This window comes from Tursiops truncatus, chromosome 6 (genome assembly GCF_011762595.2).
Source record: "Tursiops truncatus isolate mTurTru1 chromosome 6, mTurTru1.mat.Y, whole genome shotgun sequence".
NCBI classification, from domain to species: Eukaryota; Metazoa; Chordata; class Mammalia; order Artiodactyla; family Delphinidae; genus Tursiops; species Tursiops truncatus.
The window spans coordinates 103,183,440-103,209,261 of NC_047039.1; the positions used below are offsets into that span (position 1 = coordinate 103,183,440).

The 25,822-nt window shown below is 41.2% G+C and overlaps 2 protein-coding genes across 5 annotated transcripts in view; one reads left to right on the top strand and one right to left on the bottom strand.

Annotated features, from left to right (window-relative positions):
* Window positions 1-287: 287 nt before the first annotated feature.
* Window positions 288-21,782, bottom strand: RBM18 (RNA binding motif protein 18). The gene is made up of 6 exons (XM_019949254.2): window positions 21,642-21,782; window positions 18,832-18,960; window positions 11,663-11,789; window positions 8,252-8,338; window positions 6,475-6,560; window positions 288-2,332 (listed from the first exon to the last, which is right to left on the bottom strand). The coding sequence occupies exons 2-6, from the start codon at window positions 18,942-18,944 to the stop codon at window positions 2,173-2,175; spliced, it is 573 nt and encodes a 190-aa protein (XP_019804813.1). The 5' UTR covers window positions 18,945-18,960; window positions 21,642-21,782; the 3' UTR covers window positions 288-2,172.
* The window catches only part of MRRF (mitochondrial ribosome recycling factor), a 57,356-nt gene continuing 53,258 nt past the window's right edge, over window positions 21,725-25,822 (top strand). For all 4 annotated transcript variants that reach the window (XM_073806550.1, XM_073806547.1, XM_073806549.1 and 1 more), the window contains exon 1: window positions 21,725-21,864. The gene's annotated coding sequence lies outside the window, so the exon portion shown is untranslated. The remainder of the gene's footprint in view (window positions 21,865-25,822) is intronic.

A 25,822-nucleotide genomic window follows, 5' to 3' on the forward strand; every position in this document is an offset into this window, starting at 1 on the left:
ACCCCTACTTTGAAAGAGGGCCTAAGCACATTATCATACTTCAGGGGACTTCCATTAACAACTTCTTTTCAAATAGATTTATAGTGAGAACAGCTAGTCTCTTTACTCATCTCTAACAGAAGTAGGCAGGCAGAAAAGGTGGACAGAACTGCCTCTGAGGTCTGAGAAGGCACTTAGAAACAGCACCCTGCCTGGACACGCCGGCCCACGTCCTGAGGGGAAACCAGCCTCTCCGAGAGCCGTGGTCTTCACTGCAGGAGACGGACAAGAGAAGACACAACCGCAGACACCGTCTTGCATTTATTCACACAGAGGAATAAGAATCGGTACAAATAACAAACATTGCTTTAAATACAAATAAATAGCTCTGGTTTCTAAAGGAAACAACTCTAGATAATTCAAAGTTAAGTATTTTCTAAGTTCCTATTAAAAATAGAAGACTATTTTGCATTAATTAAGTCCTACTCCACCATAACTCTCTGAGGACTTAAGGATAAAATGGTGAATTCTATGCTCTCAGAAGTCACCAGAAAAATGGGAGATAATGCTCCTTCCTCCCTGACCTATCCCCCAAGTGGAAAGAGAGTTACTCGCATCTTAGACTGAGCTCATAAACGCAGAAGTATTTAACATTCAAAGATATCTGAAAAGCTTTACCTTGGGAAAGGTGATAAGAATTTCTCTGAACCGGTTCTGTGAATTCTGAAACCTCACTATGCTGAAGTTTTGGTTCAAGTGTCTTAAATTCATTTATGCTCATAGGAAGACTTAAGTTCCTATAATGAAAGCTTCCTCTTGCTAGGAAAAATGACGGTAAACAGTCTGTACTCACTAAGAGTGGCACGTTGGGTAACAAAATGATTTACCTGGTAAAGAAGCAATGGTGCTGCCCAATGAAACAGTCTGTCAACTTTGCACCAAAATGACCAACCAACACTGCTGACAGAAACACACTCCCAAATCTGTTGATTTCTTTTTCTTTCTCTACTGTTATATTTAAAATGTTCACAGAGGCAAAAAATATCTAGGGAGAAGTAGGTTCTAAAAATGAAGAATCGTTTTAAAGTCATGCAGTCTTTCAAGCCTTTAAAAACCACATAAAACATGAGGTCATTACAATCTCGGTGCCAGAGCAGTGCCTGCTCCATTGACTTTCTGTGTCCACTGCATGTCCCCACCTCACCCCACATAAGAGAATTTGATTTCTTCTACTCAGACCTCTACACAATTATTAATAAATAACATGTTTGTTAGAGATCAATATAGCAATGTTTAAGTTTTCAAAGAAATTTTGCTTTTCTATTTAGATTGACCATGATACAATTCCAAATAGAACATCCTCATGCTATTAAAAACAATCTCATGCAATAAATGCAATTTTAAAAGTCCCATATTAATAATGACATTTGGTATTATAGAGGCAGGATTATTCAGATTCTTAAAAAATGATCCCAGTAGAAAAACTGGATTTCCAAACAGAACTTCCATTGTGGTGTAAAATGCTAAATTTCATTCTACAGTTTTGTCAATGCAAACAATTTTTTAAGATATACACCGTGTTTTCCTAGTTGGGATTTTGAAACAATAAGCATAATTCTTAAACATATTACCACAACATTTGCTCAAAGAAACAGCTCTTTTTGCCAAGAACCTTTTCTTTTAGTCCAGTTGGAGGGATTTCCATAGAGAATTCTGGAACAGCAGTTCTGAACACGATTCAAAAATCTCTCACTTCCCTCCCTGTCTTTTACTTCTTCTTTATGTTGTAAAGACACTTGAGTACAGGAAAATGTTTTGTTTGTTTTTTTTAAGACGGATATTAATAACTTAAGTTTCCTGATTTAAATAGTAACATTTTTTACGTTTGCCTTTCTCTCTGGCACACTATATACTGTTTCTGGAGTTACAAATCCAAACAAACCAGCCAACTAGAGCATCCCAGTGTTCAAATCACAGTTTTGGATACAATCCTATTTATTCTGGATGATGCTCAATTCCACACATACTTCAGGGAAAAAACATCCATAAGAACATCCAAAGACGTTATGTTACCAAACTCTAACATGTGACTGTGCTCTGTCGGATAGTACCATTCACAGCTACAAGCACAAAGGCAGAGGATTTCAGGTGTGGACACCAATTTGCTTTTGCTGTTATGGTAATTCATAACCATCATCTTCGAGATTTCCAAGCTGTTCTAGAATAAGGAGTAGTCCTTTTTTTATCTGGTGGCTTGAAGTAGGAATAAACAGGTGCTGCTGGATACTCTGCGTCAGGGTTTTCTGCCATCATTTTCAGCTTTGCTTCAATGGCTTTTATCTTTGCAGTGACACTGGAAAAAGGACAGCAGAGGATCAGAGTGGGTACGTTCAGAGAATACCTGTGTCTTTCATCTTCTTTGTGCCTCTTAAGCATATCAGAGTAGCAACAAGATACTCAAACACAAACATGCAAGCATTTCACAGAAAACACATATAAAAACAATTAATGTTCTCATTTTAGGAAAGAGATCAAGTCTGGTCCATCTATTAAGTTTTCTCTGTAAGACACTGTTAGAAGTACTTTGCATATTGCTACATTTAAACCTCAGACACCAACACTGATCAGCACCTTAGTGTCTGTAGATAGTAGGCACTCAAAAATAATTTGTGTAGGAATTCAAAGCAGAGTCTGGAAGAGATGTGTACACTCATGTTCATGGTAGCATTGTTTTTTTCATGGTAGCATTATTCACAATAAACTGTGGAAGCAACCCAAGTGTCCATCGAAGTATGGATGGATAAGCAAAATATGGTATATACATATGCTACAATGTGGATGAACCTGGAGGACATTACGCTAAGTTAAACAAACGTTAAAAAGTTAAATACTGTTTGATTCCATTTACATGAGGTACTTAAATGAGTAGCCAAAATCACAGAGACACAAAGCGGAATGGTGGTTGCCAGGCGCTTGGGGGAGGTGGGAATGGGGAGTTAATGTTTAATGGGTGTAGAGCTTCAGTTTTACAAGAGGAAAAGAATTATGGAGACAGATGGTGGTGCTGGTTGTAAATTATGAATGTATTTAATACCGTTGAACTATACACTTAAAAATGGTTAAGATGGTAAATGCTATATTATGCGTATTTTACCACAATTAGAAAAAATGGAAGAAATGATTCACGTACGTTATATTCTTCATTTACAGATAAAGAAAACAAGGCATAGAAAGGTTAACTTAGCTAGTGTTATACCACTAGTGAGTGGCAGAGTTGAGATTTGAATACAATTGGACTCCAGAGCTATACTATGAGCTATATTATACTGTACCACCTTCTGAATCACTAAATAATAATGGGAAAAAAATCCTGGAACTCCTACAAAGTCCCTGTTTACTGACAAATGTGTGTTTAGGCTATCATTTAGAGTGCTTACAATGAGCCAGGCAGTGGTCCAGCATTTTACTTATATTGTTTCTAATCCTTGCAACAATATTGCAAGGGTTTTGATCCACATTTTACAGATAAACAAATGCACAGAGGTAGGGATTCACCCAAGGTTCACACAGCTAAGAAATTGTGGAGCCAGGATTCAAGCCCAGTTTATCATCAAAGTCCTTGTTTTTTCCTCTCCATTAGGTTGGGAGCTGAGTAGCCATGTATTAGAGAGAAGGGGTGAGGAGACACTGCAGAAGTTGTGAGGAATTCCCTTCTGATCAAGGTCACTGCTATCCCTGGACCAGAATGCAAAGCACTTAGGCAGAGTATTTTTTGGCCCACGACTCCCTTTATTTTCCATTCTGATGCTGTCAATGGTCTACAGTCCAGGACAGAAACTTGGGAGGGAATGTGCACATGGCCTTTTAGAGATCCTCAAAAGGCATACATCTGCACATACTCATGACTTTACACCGGCAACGTAAAATTAAAAAACTAAGTTGCAATAAAAAAGAACCCTGGGGGCTTCCCTGGTGGCGCAGTGGTTGAGAATCTGCCTGCCAATGCAAGGGACACGGGTTCGAGGCCTGGTCTGGGAAGATCCTGCATGCTGCGGAGCAACTAGTCCCGTGAGCCACAACTACTGAGCCTGCGCGTCTGGAGCCTGTGATCCGCAACAAGAGAGGCCGCAATAGTGAGAGGCCCGCGCACCGTGATGAAGAGTGGCCCCCACTTGCCGCAACTAGAGAAAGCCCTCGCACAGAAACGAAGACCCCAAACGAAGACCCTAGTCTAAATAAATAAATAAATTAAAAAAAAAAAAAAAAAAGAACCCTGGGCTTCCCTGGTGGCGCAGTGGTTGAGAGTCCGCCTGCCAATGCAGGGGACACGGGTTCATGCCCCGGTCCGGGAAGATCCCACATGCCTCGGAGCAGCTAGGCCCATGAGCCATGGCCGCTGAGCCTGCGCGTCCGTAGCCTGTGCTCTGCAACGGGAGAGGCCACGACAGTGAGAGGCCCGCGTACCGCAAAAAAAAAAAAAAAAAAAAGAACTCTGAGGTCTCACTGAGATGCATTCCAGCACCTTTTTCCATTAATGGAAAATTAACAGCCAGCCATTCATTCTGTATGAGTCACAGGGAAAACAACCTTCTCTAATTAGGCATAGATGTTAATCGAAAGATGTAAACTGAGGTTCTCTGGATTAAAAAATAAATGGAAAACACCAGGCTAGATTATCTAGTAAAGAGAGCAAACAGTGAAAATAAGAAACTAAAGACATGTTCACTGTACCATGGAGATCACCAAGCATAAATGCAGTCGTCCCTTCCTAACAGGAGTTAGATTTATGAAAACCTCCATGAAACCAATCTGTGATCAAGGAGGTTTACTCTCGTGGGGAAAATAGGATAGCCGAAATAAGTTCCCAGTGAATCTACAGAAGTCATTGGTTAGGGGAAAAAAAAAAAAAAAATTGGGAGTATAAAATAAAGCAGCACAAAATTAAGAAATATCAATGATATTAGACAAATTAGTAACTATAAAATTAATTTTAATTTACCAATTTTATCGCTCCTGAAAACATTTCAGGATCACCTTCCCCTGCAGTTTAATGAGATGCCTGTACATCTGTTTTGTTTGGTGCAAATATATAGGAAAGGTTTTTTTTTCCCCGTCTGGCCCTCTGTCCAAATAGGCATCACTTTCCTGACTTCATGACACTGTTGATTTCCTTTTTTTTTTTTTTTTTCTTTTTTTCGCAGTGCGCGGGCCTCTCACTGTTGTGGCCTCTCCCGTTGCCGAGCACAGGCTCCGGATGCGCAGGCTCAGCGGCCATGGCTCACGGGCGCAGCCGCTCTGTGGCATGTGGGATCTTCCCGGACCGGGGCATGAGCCCGTGTCCCCTGCATCGGCAGGCGGACTCTCAACCACTGCGCCACCAGGGAAGCCCTTTTTTTCATTTTTATTGGAGTATAATTGATTTACAATATTGTGTTACTTTCAGGTGTACAGCAAAGTGAATCTGTTATACAAATATATATATATATCCACTCTTTTTTCGATTCTTTCCCCATATAGACATGTTGATTTCTGATCCTTATGGAACACTGATGATCTTTCACCTATCTTCTTCCCCGCCCCTGGAACAGGCTTTAGAACAGTAGTCCTGCATTTACAGCCTGGAGTTTCTTTAAAGCAGTAATTAAAAGACTGAATGTTTAAGTCCAGTAAACCTGTCTTTGAATCTGGACTCTGCTATTTGCTACCTGCGTGATCTTGGCCAAGATATTTTACCTCTCTAAACTTCAGTTTCCTCATTTGTAAAGTGAGTACAACTGTACTTTTACCAGAATTTTTATAATTCAATGACATACGGCATGTAAAGTGTTTAGCACAGAGCCTGCTTCACAGTGAGCTCAATAAATCCTGGCTTTTGTTATTGTTAACATTTCTCCCTAGGCTACGATGCAAAGTAAACCCCTCTACTTCTGCTCACCCATCTACTTAACTTCCGCTTTCTCTACTCAACCCTCAATTCCTTCTGTTTTGAATTAACTCCAAGGAAGGAAATGATAATTTGTACTTACTAGAACCAAAACTGTTATATTTGCTGAAATCGTAGATAAATTAAAGTGCTACAAACCCGAATTCTGCATAAAGGAACTCATAGCTGGGGAGGAATTCGTGTATGATGACAAATGCTGAAGATAATCAAGGTCTTATTAAAATGCCTGTTTTTATGGCAAGGACTGAATCTGCTTTACCTTTGCATTCCCAGTGCCAAGTATAATGGCAGGTACATGGTAAGTACACCCAGCCTCTTTTGAGTGTATGAATTCTGTAACTGGCTGGTACACACTCTTAGGCGTATGGGAGGAGGTGAAATGTATACATTCTGGAGACTAACTGAACACACTTCTCAGCGTGTCAAGTTAGTAGATTCTACTCTAAATTAAGAGTCCGAAGGTTTACTAGAACCGGAATGAAGGTTAGAATGAAGAGATGGCTCAAGCTCTTGCGTACCTGCTTGCGTCTTCCTGTAGTACACCTTCTTACCTTAGGTTAGACTGAGTGGGCTCAGTGCTTGAGGATGGCTCAAGACTAATCGGAAGGACCTTATCATTCTTGTTATGATCGTATCTCTGCAAGTAAGAAAAAGGCAAATTACCTCACTTGGGCAGAAACCAGCCCTCTACTGCAGTGCATGTGTTCAGAAATCCTAATACCATCAGTGTATCGTTAGATTATTTTTCGACAATCTTAGGACTGCTTTATGTTTAGAATTAATGTAGATGTCCAGACAGTTTTGGCCTAAAAGTTATAAACTGAGAAATTTAGAAGAGGCTTCCCATCTAGCCATCAGTCCTCCTTATTTGGTAGGGAAAGAATTTCAGCCTTTAAATTCGCAGATGGTACAGACACACAGCAGGATTGCCCTCTCACATTCTTATTCTGTCATACGTCACCTCTTACAATATTTATTTTGCTTTATTCCAAGCACTTTAAAATTTTGCTAGATTTTTGCAAAGTACCAACCATAACATTCAACTCTTAACAGATCTAAGTGGAGAAGAAAAGTAGTAACAGCTTTCAGCCACTGATATAGAAAACATTCTCCAGGAAGAGTAGTTTATTTGATGCCAGATAATTATATACTTCTTTTAAAAGGTAAATACAATATTAAAGAGCGATCAGGAGCCTCTGGTCAAAAAGATGTGTAGGAGAAGAGAACTGCAGGGCACAGAGATTCTCAAATGAAAGACAGAACGAAGGATGATTTATTTCTCTTGCATGTCTTTTCAATGAGATGCAGAATGAGAAAATGACAGCCAGTCTGGCAAATGAGACTTGATTTTCTTTTGAGTAAAAAAGCATTTGGTAATTCTCTTTGCTGCTTCTATTTTTAAGGCAATGGGTCCTAGAAATTGAGAAGGCTCTGTGGTTACCTGGAATACTCATAAAGATCCAAAGTGTCTGAGCTCCGTTCTTCAGCTTGGACACTGAACTCAGATGTTCTATTTCTGTGACTCTTTACTGGGAAGCTTGTTGGGTACAGTCTCTGATTAAATCTCATGCTCATTTAGCTAAAGACTGAGGCTCCAAATCTAGCTGTCACAAATCTTTTTGCAGACAGGTCTGTAAAGACCACACTGCAGGAGGAATAGAATCAACTTTGGGGATTGCTCCAGTGCACATACTTCACCTGTGCTGGCTGTAACAGAAGACTGTTCTTTTTTTTTTTTTTTTTTTTAAAGTGGTTGTAGATTTTCCCAAGAGAACAAGTAGGAGATGAACATGGCAGTTCACCACTGCTTGGGCCTTGGAGTCAATACAGACACTGCAAAGTCCCACAAATAACTCTTAAAATCTCTGGAGTAAGGAAATGTCAGTGCTTTAAGCACTCTTACAAACTACCCATTTCGCAAGCATTTAGAATAAACAATTCAAACTCTCCAAAGAACTGAGAGGCTGGGAAGAGTCTAACAACGCCTAAAGCAACTAATTTTAAAAATAAATACATTTTTTCCTCCAAAGAACAACCCCCACCAAAAAAATGATAGAGGTCTGAGTATACATATCAGTCACATGGAAGAATCAATCAAAAACAGAATCTGTGGGTATGCGGAGAGAAACGACGAAGGAACTTAATCCCTCTTGAGATGTTTCTCAAAAGAAAAATCTGGCAACACACATGGTAAATACAAGTAGGAGACCAGAGTATGGCTGTTCCAGATGTGCAGAGGCTTGGATGCAAACGGGCAAGTGGACAACTGTCGTTCGGAAGATTCATTTAGGATGAGCTGATGCTGTCTTTCTAGTCTGTTAGACTCACCTTCACTTGTGCGTGTGCCCATCGCACCACCAGCTTCTTAGACAGAGCCAGCTTGCCATTGAGACACTGGATGGCTTGTTCTGCTTCCTGTTCAGGAAAGGGATTAATGTTAGTCAAAGATTCAAATGCCTCACTAGCTTTGATGGCTGAATTTCTAACTGTTTTGTTAAACAAGTGGCAAGGGTTTACAAGAAAAAAAAAAAGGCAGAATAGTAAAAAGGGTATGAGTTTTTGTAATCTCAGTCAAACAAAAATTCAAATCTTGGCTCTGCCACTTACTGGCAGCGTAATATTTAGCAGGTCAGTTAATCTCTCTGGATATTATCTTTTTCACCTGTAAAATATGGACATTGCTTGTTCCTCAGTGGTCGTGAGGAGTCAAAGAGCGCATGTAGAGCATGGAGCATATGGTAAGCACTCAACCAACGTCAGATTATTAGCTGACCGTTGTGTGGCCTATTGGGTGATATCTTTCTACATACTTCTGTTGGTTAGAGTAGCACCTACTGTGTCAAGAAATTGTACTCCACCAGGGACTCTGAAACTATATCCTGGACTAGGGCTTATACTCCCTGAATCCAAAGTGAGAAACAGTAATGGCTTCAAAGGATATGGGAGTGAAGGAAACCAGGCCGGAAAAAGCAGGAGTGAGTCAAAGAGACTACGAGCAAGGTATCTCTGTGGGCCAATCTCTGCACCTGGTTTTCAGAGCCAGAACTTCCCTGACCCTGTCCCCATCAGATATAGGAGCAACGAGGTTGAAAGGAATTCCTGAGGCTGGGTAATAGGCACTCTAGGACATTCCCAGGAAGCCTGGCTGTACTTTTCCATCCTGCCAAGCCTTCTCTGCTCCATTTGTATCCATGAGGCATTCGGCCAAGCGTAACCCACGTTTACTGGGAGTGAAGAAGCCCTTAAGGAACAGGAAGAGGAACAAGGAGAGTCCGAGGCTCAGTGTAGGACATTCCAGTCTGGTTTTCCCAGTGACTCTCTTATTCCTCTGGATCCTGCCGGTATGACATTCAACAAATATCTGAGTACCTACTACGTGTCAAGTATTCATCACTGGCATCCTTGCCTCACTATGGCATGCAAAGTTAGAAGGACAGATGAGACATTTTATTCTTAAGTTTCACTTAGTGAATTAGAATTTACATGACACTCTCCATTAATTCTGTAGTATCAACAGTCATAAGGTGCCAGCAGGTGATAAATGTTTGAAAAAAGAATTTCCCGTCTCTGTAACTTGTTTCAAAATTCATGTATCCAACATTATTAAATGCCAAATGTGTTTTCATATAAACCCTCACCTATTCTCCCAACTTCCTAAAAGGTAAGGAGGGTGTGTGTTTTTAATCCCCATTTTTAGATGAAAACTGAGGTCAAAATAAGTTAAAGAGACTCGCCTAAAGTTAATAAATAGAAGAGTCAGAAATAACAGGCTTTGTGACTTCAAGTTTAGTGTTTTTAAACCAGCATCTGGGGCTTCCCTGGTGGCGCAGTGGTTGAGAGTCCGCCTGCCAATGCAGGGGACACGGGTTCGTGCCCCGGTCCGGGAAGATCCCACAAGCCGCGGAGCGGCTAGGCCCGTGAGCCATGGCCACTGAGCCTGTGCGTCCGGAGCCTGTGCTCCGCAACAGGAGAGGCCACAGCAGTGAGAGGCCCGCGTACCGCAAAAAAAAAAAACCCAGCACCTGTCCTCAACATGACCATTGATTTTAGTTGTCTATAAAAATCCTCAACATGCTCTATCATTAGGAAAGAACAAAGTACTTTAAACTGCTAACTATATAGAGCACATTTTCAGTTCCCTCAAAACAAACCTTGAACAATTAGAACAATAATGAATCACGTACTGCCTATCACATTTGCAAAAATTAGGGGAAATTAACAAAAAAAATTCCCAGCACTGGTAAGGACAAATGACACTCTCAGACAGTTTCAGAACATACTGACACATCACTTCTTGAAGGCAATTTGGCAGTCATATTACGAAAAAAAATTGTGGCCTTTGTTGACACCACTCCATTTCCATGAATATAGTAAATATGTACATAGAGCTAAAGAGACGTTCACTGCACTGCTGACACGTGTGGAGATTAGTTAAGTAAATTACCATACGTTCACAGAATATTATGCAGTCATCAAAGGTGACACTGGTTAGTTTTTAAACTGAGGTCTAAATAATAAAATTATAGATCAGTGAATTTTTACATATATCTACAGCTACACCAGTGAAACCACAATATGATACAGAATGTTATTTTTTTTTTTCTTTTTTTGCGGTATGCGGGCCTCTCACTGTTGTGGCCTCTCCCGTTGTGGAGCACAGGCTCCGGACGCGCAGGCTCAGCGGCCATGGCTCATGGCACGAGCCCGTGTCCCCTGCATCGGCAGGTGGACTCTCAACCACTGCGCCACCAGGGAAGCCCCAGAATGTTATCTTGATGTGTATTAGATGACAGAAAAAATTTTAATTTTCTTTCAGTGGTAAATAGGATATATAATTCTGTTTGTGTGTTATAAGCTGCACGTTTTTTTTAAAAATTGTGTACATGTGTTTGTGTGCGTGTGTATGTGTGTATGAATGTGAAGAAAGAAGAAGGGACTACAAAGATATACAACTAAATATTAAAAAACTGATTATTTCTGGGTTTTAGGCTAATAAATGAAATTACTTATCTATATTTTCATCTGTAAGAAACAGGTATCACTTTTACAGTAAGAAAAACATACAAATACAATTATTATTAATAAAACAATAACTAGGCAATGTTCTCACACATGACTAATAAAGTTATAGAGCTATAAGCTGTGTCTCCATATTTAATAACATTCAAATTCAATTCCTTTATCAATGCATGTCCCCTCCAAGGACTAAATTTTAATACGGATACATGGATACATCATGGTTGAAGCTGGAGGTTCTCTTTCTCTGTATATATTCAAATTTGTCCACATTTATTCTGAGACATTGAGAAGAAGGATACATTTTTAAGAAATAAAAATAAAAGAGAGTTTGTGGGCGGCTCACCACAGAGAGGGAGGGCTTCTGCACCACGGGGCAAAACTACTGAAAGAAAAGGAGGCTTTGTTGGCCAGCCACTAAAGGAACAAACAAAAGAGAACAGGGAGGGGCATGTCCATGTGCTTAATGTGGGCATCCCAAAGCATCTGGTCAGAAAAGTAGGTCAGCTGCCTGAGACTGCCAGCCTGGGGAGGGTAGACCTTGAAAGCTGTTCACTAATTCAGTTGTTTACCGAGGATCTCCTTTAGGACTCAGAGCACAGCACACAGAGATGAATCAGACATGGCTCCTGCCCACAAGGAACTGCTACTCTAGTAGTCAAGAGGGATGCACAGATAATTATGAGAGCGTAAGTACTGGGAAAGGGGGAGAAGTTCAATTACCTGCTTAGTTTCAAAGTTAACGAAACAGTACCCTCGAGGCTGTCCCTCCAAAGCACCTGACTTGTGGAAGAGGAAGTCGAACTGCTTCACCGTGCCAAACTTCTGCAGGAGCTTGAGGAGGTGGTATCTATGGAGAAAGAACAGCCCCTGAGACACTCTGGGAATTTGGTCAGCCTGCGAGATAAAAGCAGGAGATAATTTACCCCAGGGATAAAATCTCACATCACTGCCCCCTGCCTTCCTCCAAACTGCCGTGTTAGTTTATTTGGCAAACAGAGTTGTTTGCCTCTATTTGGAATGGGGACTAGAATTGTCATGGCTATGCGTCTGTCCAACACAAAAATACCAAACAAAAAAACCACACCTAACAAACAGCTGTCTGGCCCACAAGCACCATTTGTTTTTCTTTTGGAGAATAGCTCAAAAATTGTGTCGATTTATTTATTTTCAATTTCTTGGCAATGAAATAGTATTTGTGAATAACTACAACTCCATCAGAAACACACACTCACACTCCAAATGCAAAGGCCAACCCTACCTCAAAAATAAACAAAGTAACACATATACATTCACACAAACAACAAAACAATCCTGGAAGACTTCCCTGTTAGCTTTCATAGTTAATCATTAGCCCCAAACTGCACTTGAGACAAATTCTGCCAAAAGCCAAACCACAGCTAGTGGCACTTCCATAAGTGCTTGAGAGTTTCCATCCCTGACGTGACCGAATGACAGGACAATGTGGAACCGCAACGTGATGGAGGCTGGTCTCACACAGGCAGGGGAACCTGGCCGGTCCTATAAATCATCCCACTGCAGGTAACTACCCAACCTCAGTTGCTTCAATACGATTTATGCTCTGGTGTGGCTGAATAAAGAATCTAGCTGGCCAAGGAGGGCATGTACTACTGGCAGGAGGTTTACCCCAAGCTCTTTCTTGCCACTCTGCCCCTCACCCTCTTCTTGGATTCCTTTCTCTAAAATTTACTTCGTTTCTATAGAGCTTTTAAGTTATTCAAACAGATGTGGCCTTAACAGGTTGCTGTGGCCAATCTCAATTCCGACTTCCTGTCATCTGATGTAAGGGTGAGACAAACCAACAGCTCTCCCGTTTCCTTTTCCTTTGGCCTTCCTCCTGGCATCCTCCACGCTATTCAAATGGAGTCAAGGCTTTCTCTAAACAATGCTGTCCCTGTGATACTAAAAAGGTATCAGCCCACATGCTAAATCTGTTATTACTGGGAATTCTACCCCACAGGGAGTCAGTAAAGCTGTCTTTACAGCCACATTCATATTCACATTGTTTTCTAGGAGAAAACTCATCAAGATTTTATTCTTGAGTAAGAATCTCCTTTGGGAGGCAGGAAGATATGAAATGGATCATAAGCTACACTAAATTTGAGACAATGCACATCAACAAGCAAGCCCATTATCCTGGATCAGGTCCTGACACAGTGGAGCAAGGAAGACATAACACAGGTCTTTTACTGGGGCAGGGGGCAAGGATCCCAAGGCATACAGTGGATATTAATCTGGTCTTTAGATCTGTTTTGAAGGAGAAAACAACCATAACCCTCTAGTTTCCAAACTCTCAATTCCTATCACGATACCTCAACTGCTGGTGAGAATGAATGAGGTGATTCTTCAGGGGAAAGGAAGACACCTAAAGTGCAAATTTCTGGTTTTACTTGGTTTTCTGAATATGCTTACAGCAAGGGTGGGTCTCTCAAGTGCGCAGATGGGCTAGAAGAATCTCTCTCAGCGTCTTTAATTCACAGCTGCATCTTCCACTTACTATACACATTCAAACCTCAACACTGCACCAGTTGCCATAAATGGTGGGTCAAATCTTTTTTTAAAAAAACAACCTAAGGGCTACTGTGGGCCAGTCATCTTTTCATTAACTCCATTCTGCTTAATAGCAGGAAGGTAAGGCGATCGGCATTTCCTAGGAAATGAATTTTAATTTACTCAGGGAAAAAAAAAAAACCTCCAACAGATTATTCTTTGAAAAGCTAACAAATGCGTTCTGCCCGAGAAGTGCGACCTTAAGATTCCAGGAACATCTGCTTAGGTCAGTGTCTTTCAACTTCTCCAGGATTTCTTTCCTTGTTTGATAATTTCTTGAAATTATCGGAACACCGAAACAAAAGGAATGAAATGTTTACTATTTTGCTTCCTGGAGATGGAGACTGCAAGCTCTGATAGTGAAAAAAGCCTGGAGAATCTTGCTTTCACATCTGCAAGCACTTTCATCTGCTGCTGAAGTATGGGAGAGCTTGCTACTCATCAGAGCCTTGCTTCACTTAATGAAATGTGGGCCCTGCAGCCTTCGGGAGCCAGAGAATTAGTACACCAGTCCCATACATATTTCTGCAACATAATTAGTGTTTTCTGTAATGGGTCTTTAAAATGGCCTTCCTGCCTAATGGCACAGAGGGAATTAGTCTATATGAATTAGATTAGGTTAAGATAGACACCTACAAATGTGTCAAGAATTGTAGTATTAGGCACTTGACTATCCAAATGAATACAACTAAGTCTCTGTCTTCAAAGACCTGACATTCTGGTTCGAGGACAGAGAGATGTAATCAAACAATTTTGAAAGTGTGAAGCTTGCACACAGAGGTATGTACGTGAGCACACAGATGAAGAGGACCAGCTGTGCAGGGAAGGCGGTTAGTGAATACCCTGTGTAAAGACATAAAGGTGAAAAAGACTGAGCCAACGGCAGACAGTGGGGGCTCTTAGACAGTAAGTGAAGAGGCTAAAAGGCAGGCAGGGGACAGGTTGGGAAAGATGTGTGCAGGAGGGAATTTTAATGTGATGCTGTAGGTACTGGGAAGCCAACGAAATGACATTTAACATTCTTTTTAATGCACAATTTGTTTTAGAGAAAATTTTTTTCATAAATTTACAGAAATTATTATGTGGTGGGTCTTTATGTTCTATGCCTTATATGTTTTTAAATGGTCTTACTTTGTTTCAAATTTAAATAAGTAAATAGTAAAGGCTGTTTTATGCAAACCAAAGCATGAGAAGCAGCACAGGTCATGGAGGAAAAACAAGGAATGGGCTGAGAGAGAAGCGGGCGTGTCTTCAGGTGGAAACACTCTGTTCTTACATGCTCATGCGTTTATAATCCCTTGAGCTTAGCTCTGAAAGTCTACATCCGAAGGACATTTCCACCCAGGTGGCTCTCCATTGCTTTTAAGTTTACTTAATAACGCCAGGCCTGACCTCCTCCTCTCCACAAACTATGCCTCTTTCCAGCTATTCCGCTGGCTGGTGTGGACATGATTCTTTTCCATTTCTCAGGCAAGAAACATCAGGATCATCTTTAGCTCTCCGCTCCTCTTCAGTCACCTTCTTCATCTCGCAGACTCCACCCAGTGGTCTCCAAGTTCACTGTCTCTATCTAGGTGATATTAATGGCAGGTCCGCAGCTAATCTTCATCTTCAGTCTTTGCCCCTCCTATTCATCCTTAATACTGATGTCTGATTTTCCTACTAAAACATCACTTTCATGATGTTGGTCTCCCACCAAACACTCACGAATCTCTTCTACGTGAAATTCAAACTTGTCTGAATAAATTTTATAGATCCTGTCTTAATCTGATAGCATTCTCTCTCTCCAACTACTATTTTCATTATCGTTTAGTATTCAACCTCCCTTTTAGTCAAAAAGGTCTTCCCGATATTCGACTCATCCATAACAATACTTCTTTTTTTTTTTTTTTTGTGGTACGCAGGCCTCTCACTGTTGCGGCCTCTCCCATTGCGGAGCACAGGCTCCGGACGCGCAGGCTCAGCGGCCATGGCTTACAGGCCCAGCCGCTCCGCGGCATGTGGGATCTTCCCAGACCGGGGCACGAACCCATGTCCCCTGCATCGGCAGGTGGACTCTCAACCACTGTGCCACCAGGGAAGCCCAACAATACTTCTTATTCCTACTTATGTTCCTTTATTTATGATTCACCCTCCATCCAGAATGTTCTTTCTTTTAGAATTTCTACTGGCTTTGTTCTCTCTCATACTTCTCCTTATACATAACGCAGTGGCTATTAATTTGGCTTTCTATACAGCACATTTAATATTTAAAAAAGAAAGCAGTGTTAACCCTCTCAGAAGAAACCATGGTATAGAAAATAGATGTCTAAAGACATTAATTTTTTCAGCTTCTCTATTGAAGGCACTAGTAATAATATTTAAAGTTGTTGTTTTTACTCTTACAGTTAGACTGGGTCCCATAACATTTAAAGGAAGTCCTTACAATGAAAAATTTAGAATAGAATACTTTAGGTTATGACTGTCCAGTTACATGGACTGTTAGAATATTTGTGCAAAGAGCCCTATGTTAGGTGCCAGGAACTTAGTCCTATCATTAACTACTTAAGTGAACTGAGTCAACTCCCTTTACCTTTCTTTACTTATAAAGTAGGGAAGTGTTGTCTGTTCTACCTGCCTCACAAGACTGTTGCAAGCTTAAATAAGAGGAACTAAAGAAATATTAGAGCTAGAAGACATTTCCAGAGCATTTAGTTGAACAGTCTCACTTTATAGGTAAGAATTATGAGGTACAATATAGTTGAGAGGAATCCAAATATAGTCGAAAGAACATAGGCTTGGAATCTGCTACCTCCATAAATAAGAGTATATCATCATTCCCTTAAATCCAGATCTCTAAGATCTATTTAGTTATACAGATATTCCTTGCATGTAACATGGTCCTAAAGTGGTCAGTATTGCAACTACAAACTGAACAGAGTATCAGGGTGCTAGACAGTCGGTCAGCAATGCGTACTCTGTTGAGAAGAGGCTGATGGACATCCTACTATAACTTGAACACAACTCAGATTAGTAACAGGCACACACGCACATAAGATGAATAGAATTATTATAAAATAAACTTTGAAAAACTGAGTGGAAAAGGTTTTTTTCTTTAAAAAACTTCTGTCAAGAGTCATTAGAACTTTAGAGATTTGGATTCAAATAATATTTTCTGAGATTAGACTACAAGCTGGGTACCACATGTTCACACAAGTTTCATCATGCAGCCCTTCAATGTTTGGGAATGACTGCATTTCAATAATTAGTCTAGGTCCATCGTTACCTACATCTTGAAAGGAACAGGATCTAGAAGTTTACGTACTTCAAAAACTTGGAAGAAAATCACATATTTCTACAAGATGAGACCTACCTTACTATAATGTTAGGTTTCTTTGCTATAATTAAGTAAATTAAATGAAGTAACACTATGCATTTCATGCTAACCATAAGCTACAACTGGTAGTTATGTCATTAAGAAGAAATTTAATAAATCAGTTTGTTTATCGAGAAAATATTTTAAGATAAGGAATCCATATATGAAATACAGTAGAAATGATCTCTGGTAATACAGAGGTGGGAAGTCACAGGTGGAGCCAGCAAGGCCCTGATCTGTAGTCTAGTACTGGATGTCCACCTTTGTCCTGATATGAGAAGAGCAGAGATACCAGTGGGAGAGTTTTTGATTCAATGTTCCTGTTAATGCTGTAACTAAACAAAACATCTACATACTCCCACTTATGACATAAACTGAGGTGGCAGATGCCCATTTGAACCTTCCTGTCAAGCAGCAGGATACAATTATAACAAGAATATCATTACAGGGAACCCCAGCTAAAACAATGAACATTGTTTCCACACTCCAGATTTCCATTCAGACAAGAAGAGGTGGGAATGGAAACCACTCTTGGAAGCATCCTCTCACAGCCTGGGTTATAGATGATGGAAACAGCTTCTCTGTTTAATTCCCTCATTAACTGAGAGCTTGGGCAGGTTCACACATTCATCCTCAACGCCATAAGTCATAAAGAGAGCCAAAATAAATGCACAGTCTATATTTAAGGGCCCCCGTGATCAAGGTAGCATAATTAGGGGGCAACACACCTTAAATACCATCATAATTTCTAGAGCGACCCAACGGTGTCTACACTTAGCCAGTTTGAGCTTGAGCAGGTTTAAGGAACTGAACATTCTGTCATGATCCTGATATGTTAGTTTACATCTCTTTCCTCTCTCATAATCCCAACCCTGTTATACACCTCCTCTAAGCAGATTCCCTTGTTTCCTCTCTCCTTGCTTTTAACACTATTCCACAGGGAGTAACTTCTAGGACTGAGGCTGTAACCCATGCTTGCTTCAAGCGTTGACCCCAAATGGCTCAATCCACCCACGCTTGGCTATCCTGCCACCAACCACCACCTGCCCCTACCGAACGACTGGGGGAAGGAAAAACCTCTCAATTCTCTCTGCTAAGAAATTTCACTCCACTATAATATCCACAAAGGAAAGAGTGGGGAGTCAAGACAATTCAATTAGCTTTGTCACCATGGACAAGGCACTTCTATCTCTTGGGCTTCAGTTTCCTCTGCTGTAGGATAAAACAGCTGGAATATATCAGAGTCTTTCAAGGGTGCTCCACGAGTCCTATAAGTGATTGCCAAAGAAAGGGTGACTGCGGCCCAAAGGCACTGGGTACACCTTGTCCTCCCTTTAATCAGAGCAACTCTGAGCTTTTATTTTATATCTAGGTTCTGTACTTTAATAAGACAAGGCTCCTCAGATTTAGAAACTTTGAAAATTGCCTAGCATGGCACTTGGCACAGAGTAGGCACTCAAATCATTTAATGAATGAATGAAAACCAAAGTGACTGGGGTATCTCTAAGATTCCTTCTGACTTTCCTTGGTTCCATGGCTGCTTAACATGAATTAGAGTCAAGTGGTACCTCTCTGCCTTTTTGTGAAAATACTGATACTTCTTCTGTTTGTTCCTTCATTTTGGGGAATGAAAGTATGCCCATGGCTGGTTTTAGGAAATAATTTCCTAGTCACTGGGTACAAGGATTCGAAATAGTTGAAAATTAGGAGAACATCTTAGGCAAGCAGGAAAAACAAGTAATATATGGTTTAAAGGGTATCTAAGTCTGTGTCTATGCAGTAGAAGAGTCCAAATGTAAGAAAAATGACAAGATGACATGCTAAAACAACATATTCCCTTCAAAGATAATTAAAACATAAATAAAAGGGCCAAAATATAGCCTATATCCCTTGAAAATTCTTCTGAACATCCTCACCACAAGCATCCCAATTTTGTAGGTAATGAATTAAAATATATTAGACTCACTCTGTGATTTTGGGGTCCAGGTTGCCAATCCATAACCGGTGCCCTTCCTGTAGGGAACCCTCTGAAAGGATGGATGCATTCTCCAGGGGAAGAGTTTTGGTTTCTGCTTCCATCAATCTCTACGAAATACTAAAGGAAATGTGAATATTCAGACAGGAAAGGAGCAACATGTTGTGAACATGAGACTTCAAATTCAATTCAACAAACATTTATTCAAGGAGGGCATGCCCTGGGCAGTCCTTCAAAGGCTTCAGTTATTCCACAAACAGGGCCCCAGCACCAGTTCCCTTGGGACAGCTCCTCCGGCAGCCAGAGAGCAAAAGCTTCCATTTAAGGTGAAAGGGGTGTGGTTCTGTGTGTAGAAACTAGTTTTTCTCTTCTGAAGCCAGAGGCTGACTGGGCAGGAGGCCAAAGTCTCTACTACTACATGATACTCCAGTTCAACAACCGTCACCCAAAATAAGCCTTGGAAACCACCAGAAAGTGAGTCTTAATGACACTTAAGGGTATGGGTGGGGAAGAACAATAGTAAGTAATCAATTAGCTATTATCATGTCTAATATTTTGGGAGACACTGGGAAGAAGAGACTAACTTGCTCTGTAGTTATTCCAGTTCCATTATTTACTAGTTCTGTAACGGTGGGCAAGTTACTTAACCACTCTGTGTCTCAGTTTCCTCATTTGTAAAATAGGGGTAATAAAGAGCTATGCAGATTCACTGGGTTAATACACCAAAAACATTAAGAACAATAAATGCATGGCACCTAAGAAGCATTCAATTAATTTTAGCTTAAACTATTACCGACTTAGCTCCTGAAACGTCTCATATCACAACCACAAAAGGAGGATGGGTTACGATGGAGACAGTAATGTAAAGACCAAAAACCTTGCGGTCAGAAGGCCTGGTTTCAAATTTTGGCATTTCCATTGGAAGTCACTTCATTCTTAGCTTCAGTCTCCTCACCTCTACATAATAAACCTTGCCCTGCTTATAACTTAGAGTTGCTGAGAAGACCAAAAATGACACAATAGATGTAAAATAAAGCTTTAATGTATGATGTGGTAGAGGAAGGAAAATAAAGGGGCTGGGAAGATGGCAGGCTGTGACAGACTTCATAACTCCCTGCTAGAGAAAACATGTCCTGTAAAACCAGAAGTGCCTCCGAGATCAGTGTTGCAGGAACTGCGTCTTAATAACAACAGCTGATATACTGAACACTGCCATTACCTCTTATTCAACTCAGCACAGCTTATACAGGCTAGCACATAGCAGCCCCTCAGGTAATTGTTTGTTAAATGTGTTTATCTACCTCCACACATGAGGGTATTTTTCTTCCTCTCTCATTCACATGTTCAATCTGTTCCATAATGTGAGACAAGCAACTAATAACTGCTAAGCCCTGGACTATGTGCTGAAAATAGAGAGATGAACGAGCCATAGCTCTTGCTCCTACTTCCTGGGAGAAAGGTAAAACAGGCATAAGTAGAATCCCAGGTGTGGAAACTGGAGAGGCGAAATATTTTGTCCTTTCCTGTCCTTTCCTTCTACTTACAGATCATTCATTCAAAAAATTTTTATAGAGCCTCTATTTTCCAGGCAGTGTCTAGGTACTGGGGGCAGAGCAGTGAACAAGCAAGGTCTCTGCCCTATGCATGCTTATATTTGGAAGAGGGGCAGGACAAGACAAAAGGAAAATAAATAATCAAGATGTAATTTGTGATAAGTGCCGCAAACACAGTTAAGCAAGGGGATTTGACAAAGTCTAGGGATGGGCTACTTTAGAATTAGTGGAAAGGGAAGACCTATAGGAGATGACATTTGAGATGAGACTTGAATGATAAAACCTTCTGATACTAATACCAACAGGAAATAGTATCACACGAGGGAACCATTTTTAGTGGGAAGAGTGCAGGATATGGGGCCAGAAGAGAGGCACTCAAATCCTGGCTTTTGCACCCAGTTATTTTGTGACTTTAGAAAGTCATGACTGCCCCTTAGGTGTCCCCTCCTCAGAAAAGCTTTCCCTAATAGAGCAGAGCATCTTGTTAGTCTCTATGACAGCCACCTTTTTCTTTCCACATAATACCAGCTCAATGTATCACATGCTATTTTATCTTCTGTTTCCCTCACTAGAACGTAAGTTACTGGAGGACAGGGCCTTACCTATTTTGATGATTCTATTCCCGGCACTTAGTACACTGCCTAGCTCCTGGCTGGTACTCAGTATTTACTGAATGAATGAATGAAACAAGCCACTTCCCCATTCGGAGCCTCAGTTTCTTCCTCCTTCCTACAAAGGGCATAATTATCCCTATCTCAAGGGTTGTTATGATGCTTAAATATGACAATACACGTGACAGCTCGGCACAGCACTTTTTGAGGAACGGTAAGGTGTGGTAAGTGATCAAGATGCCATATGACAATCAAAATCCTTTGGGTTCGCAATGGCGACAACCTCTTATATTCACAGAATTCACAAAACGCTCCCGCCCACCCCCCACCCCCCCGCTGAGCTACAACGACCCTGGAAGCCACGAACAGTCATTTGGGGAAACTGAGGAGCAGAGAAGCAGGCACTTGTTCCTAAAAGCTAACGGTAACGGTGGGGTCAAGCCTGGAATCCGGGCTTCCCGATCCCTGGCCGCGAATTCCCAGATGCGATGGGTCATTACTCGGATTGTTATTTCCGGGCCAGCAGCGGGACAATCCGGGGCGGGGCCTGAGAAGCCGTCTCTCTAGGGCAGCCTCCTCTGGGAGCCCCTCGCGGGGCCGGCGCTAAGATGCAGAGGCGCGTCGCGGCCGGACTCACCTCGTCACCTCGGCGTAGTCCCCTCGGCTCATGCCCCCAAAGCAAAGCCCCGACGCCACGGTCAGACAACCCTCTAGACGCGTCCACCTCAGCGCCGCCAGCTGCCAGGCCACCCGTGACGCACTACGCCTGCGCCGCCGCCCCGCCCCGTGACGTCACGACGCCCGCGCCGCCGCCGTCGCTGCGGTCGTGCGAGTCTTCCTAGTAGACTGGGCGGTAGCTGGTGAGTGGCCTCGGCACGGCCTCGAGGCGCGCGCGGGGCCCGGGTGCCAGAGATCTCTACTCAAGGACCTCTGGGGGACTGAACACCCGGACGCGTTCCATTCGAATCCGGCTTGACCTTTACGGCTGAGGGCGGGACCTGCTGATCTGAGCGAGTCTGGGGGCGGGGCTCATCTCATCAGCTAGGAACTTCCAGGGTGGGAGGCGGGGCTTACTAAATAGGGACAGCTACTTAGTAACTTGCCACCTGGCTGGAGCATTTAATTTTCATAACAATCTTTTGGGGGTAGGGTTTTTTTTTATAGAATTAAGTCCAGACCCTTTATTTATTTATTTATTTAGGCCGCGTGGCATGTGGGATCTTAGTTCCCCAACCAAGTATCGAACCCACGCCCCTTACTCCCAGGGGAGTAGGTATTTTTAATCCCCCATGCTGGAGAAAGGGAAGCTCAGAGAAATAACTTCATCGGGTCACGTGGCTAGTGAGTGAGGGCGCCCAAATTCCAAAGCCTCAACTTTTAACCATTACTCTGTGCGGCCCAGTGGCAAAACAGTTGTCATTTGAATAGCCCTTCTATATTTACAAAGTGCTTCTGCAGCTCTTATCTTATTCGATCGTCCTGATAACCCTGATAAATATTATTGTCATCTACAGATGAAATTGAGGCCCAGAGATTTTGACCTGTCGAAGGTCACATACCTAGGAAGTGCTGGAACCAGCACTCTTTCCCAGGTCTTCTCTAAGTTTGATGCCTTTTTCCTGTCACCCCACTCTCTCGCATTCTCAGAATCTTGGAGAGCTTTATAGTTAGAAAGAATGAAAACCTAGTCTGACCCTTCGTTTTATAGTTGAGGAAAGAAAACCTAGGTAGAAGAAATGACTTGATACAAGTCTCAGGTCATCAGCAGAGCTTACACAAGTGCTTTTTGAATACAGGGTAGTTATGAATCTAAAAAGGATGGCTGGCAGGGAGTGATGAGACAGGAATATTGGAATCCAGCCCTCCTAGCTCTTAGGCAAAAGCTTTTCTCCACGTGTTAAAGTGTCTCATCTTTCCTTTGCCTGTGTCAGGGACATGATCCTGCATAGAGTCAGATACTGTAAATGCCTTCACATGGCACTGAATTTAGAGAACATGCCCTATTATCTCTACGTGAAAAATCTGGCAAACCAAGAGATAATGGAAGCAGTGGGAAGTAGAGCCTAGGACCTACTGTCTGAGGCTTAGATTTCAGTTCTGGTGCCGGCATTGTGACCTTGAGGAAGGACTTAATCTTTATAGACTTTCGCTCATGGATTCTTCACATTTATTCAGTGTCTCCTATGTTCAGAACTGTGGTAGGGACTGGGGATGCAGCCATGAACAAGACAACCATAGATTAGTCCTTGTACTGCTTATAGTCTTATGGAGGGAATTAGACAATAATCAAATAACTACACAAATATTAACTGGTATTGTTAAAGTAGGTACTATGAAAAAGTACAGGGTGCTATGAAAGTGGGCTATAGGACGTTTGACCTATTGGGCTAGAGGAGATAGCCAAGGAAGGCATCCTCTGAGGAAGTGATGCTTAAGCTGAAATCTGAAAGAAAAGTGTGAGGTAGTTCATTAAAGAGGTGAGGGAAGATCATTCCAAGTAGATTCAACAGTAGTTTTGAAGACCTTGGAGCAGGAAGAATATTCAAGGAAATGAAAGATCAATTTGCATATTTGTAAAATGTGGGTGATTATCACAACCCTGGTTACTGTGAAAACCAGGTAACACATGAAAGTATTTTATATACAACAAGGACCTGCGTGTGTGCACACCCACATTTATAAAAGTCTACATATCATAAGCTAATATACAGCTGGATTGGTAGGGGTTGCTGGGACAGTGGATAAACCAGGACTTTGTGTTCCTCATCTATTTCTTTACAAAATTAAAGTGCACCTTCTATGGAAAAACAGGAAAATTCAAGTTTTGAGAACCTCGACTTTGGATAAAGAATATGTGCTTCAAGTAGTTTTAAAAAATGTTTCAACAGTTGGAAAAATAATGCCAGTAATTATACTGCCTTATGTACACAATCTAGGATAGTGTTTAAGAGCACAGACTCTGGAACAAAAGTGCCTGAAATAAAATCTTGGGCAAATTATTTATCTTGTGCCTCTGTTTCTTTATCCGTAAGATGAGTATAATGATAAGTAGGTATCTCCTAGGTTATCATGAAGCTCAAATGAGTTAATGTATGAAATATATCATTTAGAATTGTTTCTGGCACATAGTTATAACTATATGATTATAAGCTATTGTTTCATTATTGTTATAATTACCTTTTTAAAGGCTCATTAATATCACCATGAGAAAGATGCAGTGGAAACTGTAGCTCAGAGAGGCTGATGATCTCCCTAAGGTCACACAGCTAGTAAATGGGCAAACTGAGATTCCAGTTCAAGACCGCATCCAAAGGTCAGATATTTCCTGCTGCATTTTTTTTTCTGAGTGTAGGTTCATTTTATTGTATAATACTTGGGCTCCCATAATGGTTCCTTTCCTAGACCTTACTTCTCTGCTGAACTGAGTGTTAATATGCATGTTCTTAAGGTAAAGGGTCCAAGGGATTGCCTTTATTGACCTTCCACTTTGAAGTTTCCTGACTTCTGTGCAATTAAAATCTACGCCTTAAGCATTTCAGCAGTGTGGTTTATTTATAGAGTCGTCTTCCGGTTCACGTGTACTGGGTCTGCTTTTGGGTGAGTTTTCTGTCAAAGGTTGTTTATTTCTAACCCATTTTGATTTCCTGTTGCTTTGTGGATTGGTATTATGACCTGCAACAGGAACACCAGGAAACCTGTCTTAATGAAACAGCCAGATTGAGACCCTGTAGATTAAAAAAAACAACTATATTATACAGCCATATTTGGATATAAGTGTGGGTTAGGCATTAGCTGTATTAGGCAAAAACTTACGTATAGAAACCTCACTTAGAGGCACATTTCTGTGAACAGTTTTGCTGCTACAGGGCGGAACTATTAGCTCCATGCCCTTGGTCAGTGACAGTCTCTTTGAGCCTCAGCTTCTATAAAAAGGAGATTATTATACTCTCTTTGTGGCATTTTTGAGAGGATTAAATGAATAATATGGGTAAAGCAGGAAGCCCAGGCCTGACCTCCATTAATAGTAGGTATTAATAATGTGAAAGGGGAAAAACTTTTTATTTTTTTATCTAGCTCTGTCTTTACTGACGTCCACACACTGTTCACTGACATCTAGCATCTCTTGCTATTAAAAATTCCATCGGGAGAAGTTATTTGCCTTTGTGCAACTCATTTGCTTTTCTTTAAAAAAATAGTGATAGTGATAGCCAGCTTTTATTAAACAGGTACTATATTCCCAGCATGCTACTAGGTTTTTAATATGTATTCACTATCTCATTTTACTTTAAGAACAGGATTATTTTTTTCATTTTGCAAATGGGGAATGTGATGCCCAGTAAGTGGAATGAATTGCCCAAAGTTGAAATTTATATCTAGATGTGACTGACTCTAGGCTTCCTTGTACTTTAGTAATGACATGTATGATTTCTTTGTTGTGTCTGACCCTGGCATGGAAGTCTTTGAAAGGAAAGGTGACAGCTGTCAATAGGTACCCTTTTGGGAAACTCCTGTCTGCTAGAGACTGTGCCAAGTGTTTTACTTACATTAACCTATTTATTCTTCCCAAATCTAGGAAATAACTATAATTATCTCCATTTTACAGTTGAGGAAATCAAGGTGCAGAGAGGTTCAGGGGCATTTAGTCAGTGGTGGAGATGGGATTGGATTCCAAGTCTTATGGCTGCAAAACCCATGCTCTTATTCAGTCTGTTATACTGCATCAAAATTTTAGGATGAGAGTCTTAATTTTTTTAATAAGGTATGGGGCTGTTTTTCAAAGACGGTAGCTTCCAGGTATTTGCTGCTAATCGTGCTTAA